This window comes from Henckelia pumila, chromosome 2 (genome assembly GCF_033568475.1).
Source record: "Henckelia pumila isolate YLH828 chromosome 2, ASM3356847v2, whole genome shotgun sequence".
Lineage (NCBI taxonomy): Eukaryota > Viridiplantae > Streptophyta > Magnoliopsida > Lamiales > Gesneriaceae > Henckelia > Henckelia pumila.
In genome coordinates, this window is record NC_133121.1 from 29,473,270 (window position 1) to 29,480,524 (window position 7,255).

The 7,255-nt window shown below is 40.7% G+C and overlaps 2 protein-coding genes across 2 annotated transcripts; both read right to left on the bottom strand.

Annotated features, from left to right (window-relative positions):
- Window positions 1–1,740: 1,740 nt before the first annotated feature.
- LOC140877442 (uncharacterized) lies at window positions 1,741–2,325 on the bottom strand. The gene has a single exon (XM_073280979.1). It carries the CDS (start codon window positions 2,323–2,325, stop codon window positions 1,741–1,743), a length of 585 nt encoding a protein of 194 aa, XP_073137080.1.
- Window positions 2,326–3,602: 1,277 nt separating this feature from the next.
- LOC140877443 (uncharacterized mitochondrial protein AtMg00860-like) lies at window positions 3,603–4,112 on the bottom strand. The gene has a single exon (XM_073280980.1). The coding sequence runs from the start codon at window positions 4,110–4,112 to the stop codon at window positions 3,603–3,605; it is 510 nt and encodes a 169-aa protein (XP_073137081.1).
- Window positions 4,113–7,255: the final 3,143 nt, after the last annotated feature.

Sequence of the window (7,255 nt, forward strand, 5' to 3'; positions counted from 1 at the left end):
AATAAGTTAAATATCAAATATTACATAAGCAATCAGTAGACTACCCGGCCCTTGGTCAACGGGCCAGTTAACTGGGTCAATGGTTTTGACCCGGAACCGTGACCGGATTGGCCAATAGGCGGTCTGCTTACGGCTTACGAGTTTAAAACCCGTCGTTCCGTCGGATCCGACTCGACGGGTTGTCCGTCGAATGGGGTGTCTGTCACTTCTCGAGACCGAGACGTGTCATCGGAGTTGTTTAACATTTCGAAATGTAAAACAACAAGCCATGTAGTATAAAAAATATCCTTCAAACACTCTTTTACATAACCAAAAATGTCTTTGCAAAATAAGAAAACGATAATAGCGAAAGCGACAATAAAACACAAAATATACTAATAATATCTCCAAAACGTGATCACCAACCTCAGAATGCATGTTGCTCATCCTCTTCCAACTGATCTTCGGTATCTGGGAGGAAGGTAAGAGGGTAAGTGTTTTGGTAAAAACACACAGCAAGTGGGGGCAGATCGGACATGATAAACACCAAAATATACACATGTACATATTATAATCTCGAAACAAACTAAGCATGCTGAATCTGACACAAATACAAAGCAAACATTGCACTGATAATTATCTGATTTTCCGTGGTTTACTGATCAGTCTCCTATATGTTACTCCTCTAAGGGGCGAGGCCAAATGAATGATTATTATAACCCACCGCATCAGGGCCATATCAAATCAAATCATTGGAAATTCCTTAACCATAAATCGACTCTTAACAGTACAATCCAAATAACTCTAACATGCTTTAAATAATATAACGAATAGCCAACAAATAGCATATCAAAGTGAAGCGAACATACGTATCATGTCGATCGAATTTTCAAAAGCATATGTAATTTATTTTTATAAAGCTTAAACTCACTCAAGAATGAATATAAGTGTAAAGACTTATATCACACAATAGAAGTATGAAAGCCCACTTATCGTATTTGATTTTCCAAGAAAATTGTGTAGGAGTAGACGTTGTTGGAGAGCCTCGAACTGGAGCAAATATCAAACTAGGTTCAAGACAGAATCTGCTCGATCTTAAGGAAACTAAGTTGCTCGATTTTGGACAAAAAAATGTAGTTCCTTGATCGACTTCGGCGCTGCTTCTTGGATCGACTTCGGACAACTTTCCGACTTAGGTTGCTGTAGGTGATTGCTCAAAACTTGAATGCAAAGTTTGCTGGAAGTTGGGCAGTAAGTCTACTCGAATTTTGGACAGCAATCTCCTCGAATTTTGGACAGAAACTTTGTTTGAAACGATGTTGAGTTCCCAGCTTTCTGGTCAGCCTTGAAGATCGACAATGAGCAGATTTCTGAGCTTCGAACTGTTGCTATTGTGATTCAAATTTAGGAGGGAATCAAGCTATATAAGAACTCTGATATATGGACAGAATTCAGCAGCCTCTACTCAGCCAAAAATGGCAGCAAACTGGAGCTCAAGAAAACCGAAAATGATAGTAAGTTGGTGCTCGAGAATTGTAGTTTTTGGGTGTGATCTTCATTCAGAATTTGGCCACTATTTATAGGCTGAAAATATAAACTGAAAGGCCTCCCATTCATGGCCAATAATTCCCATAAAGAGCCATCATTCCTCTTTATTTCTTTGGCTGTTACAACTCTAAACATCAAGCCTTGAATTTTTAACAAATATGCTCCTAATTCTATCAATTATGGCTCTTCATTTCTACTGGAATTGTTGGGTTCTCACAACCCACCCTCCTTATTGGGAGTTTTGTTCTCAAAACTTGAGTTGAGTTGCTCTTCAAAAAGACAAGGATATAGTTTCCGCATCTTCTCTTCAAGTTCCCATGTGGCTACTCTTTCAGAATGATTAGACCACTGCACCTTAACGTATGGAGTGGTCCGTCTATTTAACACTTGATCCTTTGTATCCACAATTCGAATAGGAACCTCTTCATACTTAAGTTCCTCATCTAGATTCCCTTCGATTATAAGGGGTTCAATTTCAAGGACATGAGTTGGGTTCGGGATGTATTTTCTTAACTGTGATACATTGAAAACATTGTGAATCCTTGACATATCCGGTGGTAATGCCAGTCTATATTCCAATGTCCCTACTTTGTCCAAAATCTCAAATGGTCCGACATATCTCGGGTTTAACTTCCCAATTTTTCCGAACCGCATTACCCCCTTCATGGGTGAGACTTTTACATAAGCCTTCTCGCATATTTCAAATTCCAACGGTCGTCTCTTCATATCAGCCCAACTCTTTTGTCGATCTTGAGAAGCTTTGAGTCTTTCCTTGATGATAGCCACTTTTTCTACCATCGTTTGGACGAGTTCAGGTCCAGTGATAGCTTTCTCTCATACTTCATCCCAATACAAAAGTGAACGACACTTTCTCTCATACAAGGCTTCGTATGGCGCCATTCCAATACTGCTGTGGTAACTATTATTATAAGCGAACTCGATTAAAGGCAAGTGTTCACTCCAGTTACCACTAAAGTCTAGGGCACAAGCCGTCAGCATATCTTCCAAGGTTTGAATTGTTCTTTTTGTTTGGCCATCAGTTTGCGGATGGTAGGTTGTACTGAGAGTAACCTTGGTTCCCATTACTTCTTGAAAAATTTTCCAAAATCGGGACACAAATCTCGGATCTCTATCCGAAAAAATACTAGCAGGTACCCCATGTAAACTCACAATATTGTCCATATATAGGGTATCTAGCTTATCCAGGTTATAATTCATGCGGACCGGTAGGAAGTGCGTTGTCTTTGTAAGTCTGTCAACAATTACCCATATCCCATCATGACTCTGCCTTGACTTGGGTAATCCTATAACGAAATCCATAAAAATGTGCTCCCATTTCCATTCCGGAATTTCCAGGGATTGAAGTAATCCTCCAAGTTGTTGATGTTCGACTTTGACTTGCTGACAGACCTGAAATCTAGAAACAAACTCTGCAACATCCTTTTTCATTCCATTCCACCAAAAATTTCCTTTCAGATCCCTAAACATCTTGGTACTGCCGGGATGAACTAAAAATTTTGATTTGTGAGCTTCGGACATTACTTCCCGACGAATGTTGTCAATGTCGGTTACACAAAACCGTCCTTTTATCCACAAGACTCCATTTTGATCTATTTGTAGATTCGGTGCCTTTCTTTCTTTGAATTGATCCTTGAGTTTCATTAGAGAATGATCTCGGTTCTGATCAGCTTGAATGTTTCTCAAAGACATGGTTGTGCTGAGAGTGAAGCTAGGATTACCTTACCCATGTTCTTCCGACATAGAACATCAGCTACCTTGTTTGCTTTTCTAGGGTGGTAGATTATCGTCAAGTCGTAATATTTCAATAGCTCAATCCACCTTCTCTGTCTCATATTCAACTCTTTTGGAGTAAATATGTACTTGAAACTTTGGTGATCAGTAAATATTTCACACTTTGCACCGTAAAGATAATGCCTCCAAATATTTAGTGCAAAGACCACTGCGGCTAGTTCGAGGTCATGCGTGGGGTAATTTTGCTCATAAGACTTTATTTGTCTTGAAGCATAAGCAATTACCCTTCCATCTTGCATGAGTACGCATCCCAATCCTCCCTTTTACGCATCGCTATAGATGGTAAGATCCTTGCCTTCAGTCGGTAGTATAAATATCGGTGTAGATGCCAGTTTTTTCTTCAAAATTTCGAAGCTCTTTTCACACAATTCATCCCAGTTTAATTTAGCATTCTTTTGTGTGAGTTTGGTGAGAGGTATGGCTATCGAGGAAAAACCTTCCACAAATTTCTGATAATAGCCATCCAAACCTAGAAAGCTTTGAACTTCAGTTACAGTTTTTGGTCTGGGCCAATCCATGGCTGCTTCCACTTTCTTGGGATCTACTGATACTCCGTCTTTAGATATTATATGACACAAGAAGGTGACTCTCTTTAGCCAAAATTCGCACTTCTTCAATTTGGCATAGAGTTCTTTCTCTCTCAGTGTCTGGAGAGTGAGCCAGAGATGCTCTTTGTGGTCCTCTTCACTTGGTGAATATACGAGAATATTGTCAATAAACACCACCACAAACTTGTCGAGGAACGGCTTGAACACTATATTCATGATGTCCATGAATGCTGTCGGTGCGTTGGTTAATCCGAAAGGCATCATCATGAACTCTTAATGCCCATACCTTGTCCTAAAGGTTGTTTTCGGAATGTATTTTGCCTTGACTTTCAATTGGTGATAGCCTGACCTTAAATCGAGCTTGTAAAAGACTGTAGCTCCTTTAAGTTGGTCAAACAAATCATGAATCCTTGGGAGAGGATACTTATTCTTGATTGTGATTTTATTGAGTTCTTGGTAGTCGATACATAACCTCATACTACCATCCTTATTTTTTACAAATAGGACCGGGGCTCCCCAAGGAGATACACTTGGTCGTATTTGATTTTTATCCAACAATTCTTGGAGTTGCTCCTTTAATTCTTTCAATTCTGCTGGAGCCATTCGATATGGTGACTTTGAGATAGGTGAAGCACCAGGTACCAAATTAATCTCAAATTCCACTTCGCAGTCAGGAATTACTCCAGGGAGTTCTTCAGGGAACACATTCGGAAACTCTTGTACTACCGGAATCTCTTCTAATGCAAGTGTAACTTCTTTCTTTACTTCGCCTACTGATAAGTGCATTTTGTATGCATTATTTCGTGATAGGTTTATGTCTTTTTTGTGTGCATTCATATTATTTTTATGTATATTTATGTGTTTTAGTGCATGTGTGTGTATTTCACTTTTCGGGTTGATTTTGTAGGAAAATGGATTTTTGAAGTGTGAATTACGGAGCAGCTTTGTTCAAAAATTCAAATTAAATCCTAAAAAAATTCAAATCCGATCTTCACCGTTCCGATTAATTTTCAGGATGTTTTGAAGCTGCTGTCCAAATTTCAGCTCGATCCGACGGCTAGATCTCGAGATATGAATTTTTGAAAATCATCGCTCGGTGCAGAAAATTTGTACTCGCGCGCGCGCGAGTCGGACGTCCAGACTTCTGTTTTTTAATGCTGCCTCGCGCGCGTGTAAGAGTGGGTGCCCAGTGAGCCAACTGTGTGGCTATGGGCTTTGTTGACTCTTTGTATAAACAATCTTTTGTTTAATATTATTTACACTTTTATGGCAATGACTTTATATTACTTCATATTGTTATATTGTGATATACTATTGTTGTTTTGATAAAGACCTTGAATATACTATAGTGTATGTAAGATGTGGTAGAACATGGAGATGTCTATCATGAAATACATCTTATAGTCACTGTATATTCTAAAACCGTTCCTAGTCGATTGAGCCGTCCGATAATAAGGATAAGGATCGCTCGAGTTTGAGACTAGCATTTGCGATGCGGAGTACCACGTTTCATTGGTAGGGAACATGGAGATGTTCGAAGCATGCAAATGGATATTCATAGGATGAATAGTCGAACTACCCTATCCGGACTTTCCAAGTGGTTATCACTTATCGAGTGGATAAAGTCCGCGGTTTTGGTTGTACACCATTAGTCCTTACGACTTGAAACATCATGGAGACTCTATATGCTAGTACTGTGCTTTGACTCGTTTACCGACTCTGAGGGGGTCATCAGGTGTCGAGATTGGGTACAGTTACGACACATATAGGAGTCAATGCATTGTTGTCAAGGATTCACCACATACTTGCGAGTGTGGATATCCTATGCGATCTGAGGAGATATTAGTGTGACAAATCTCTGGCCAGAGTACTTGATGTGATTTAAGAAATGGTTTCTTAGTAGCACATGCGATGTCACTAATTTGATCTTCAAGATGTATTGCATAGTTATCGAATCTTGAGCGACTCTCGATATACCAATGGTTGTTGATTCGATCGGGATATATGGATGAAGGGACCGTACTGTACGCTAACCAAAATCTACTGGTTCTTGTAGGCACTATCAGTGATACCTAGGGAATCATGGGGCGATGTTGCTAGGCGCTTTACCATGATTCGTTGGGCAAGTCGGAAAGTGTTGTTCCGAGTCACAAGGAGTTGTGAGCCCACGGCTAGCTGTATCCCTGAACCATTGAGGGTCACACAGTGTAATGGAGTTTTAATCCCCGTTGAGATAGTTAAATTTAAAGAGTTAAATTTAATGAACTAAGGAGTTGGACTTCTTAAATAAGAGTAAGGGAGTAGGATTTCCTAAAATGACATAGGGATGGACATTTTTGGAAACCACTGAATTCGGATTCAGGAAAATTTATTTTGACTTTAAAACGTGCAGAAATGGTTTCTGTGCACATTGGTGAAATCGTTTCATCAATCGGAGTCACGATGAATTTTATATTAATTTCTGAACGAGCGGGCTTTGCTTGTCGGGCCCCAGCTTATGACTAATGGTCCCTAAGGTGTTAGTGGCCTGCATTATAAATAAGTTATTTCAGTACAGAAATTACACGCGATAGGTCATAATTTTGAGACAGGATTTTCGAAACCCTAGCCCCTCTCAAAACGTTTTCGGCCGCCCCTCCCTTCCTCTGCCCGAGAAAATTCCGGTCTGTGATTTTGAATCGCAGTAAGGAATAACGAATCAAATTCGTGTATTCTCTTCGCAGAAAACTTCTGATAGATTTTCTAGTGCAATCTATCAGAGGGATTAAACCTCTGTTCGTGGACCTGATTGAAGGCGTTCATCGGTTCCAGGGAGAGACAACAAGAGCAGAATTGTTCTGTTGGTGTCCATTAATCTCGTTGCGAGATTTGAGGTAAAATTTATTTAATTGTTATTTAAATTTTACACACACAATAATTCAATCGTTGTATGGTTGATACCCACACCATGGAATCGTTCCATGAGAAAATTTTAAACTTCCGCTGCACCGGGTATCAATCGTAATTGGTCTGGGAACTCGCCAGTTTTCCAACAGTGGTATCAGAGCCAGGTTGCTCAGATCAATCGATTGAATTAATCAATTGTACAAAATTTTTGAGTCTCGGTTTTTGAAACAAAATAAATATTTTTAATAAAAAAAAAAATTTTTTTTTCCGGGGGCGAAACCCGGGCAGCGATTGGATCGCTGCCCGGAAGGGGCAGCGATGGTCGCTGCCCCCAGGGGCGGCGCACGGCGCCGCCCAAAGGGGGCGCACGGCGCCGCCCAGGGCGGCGACCGTCGCCGCCCAGGGCGGCGCACGGCGCTGCCCAGGGCAGCGCTGTGCGCTGCCCAGCGCAGCGCTGGGCGCTGCGCAGGGCAGCGCTCGGC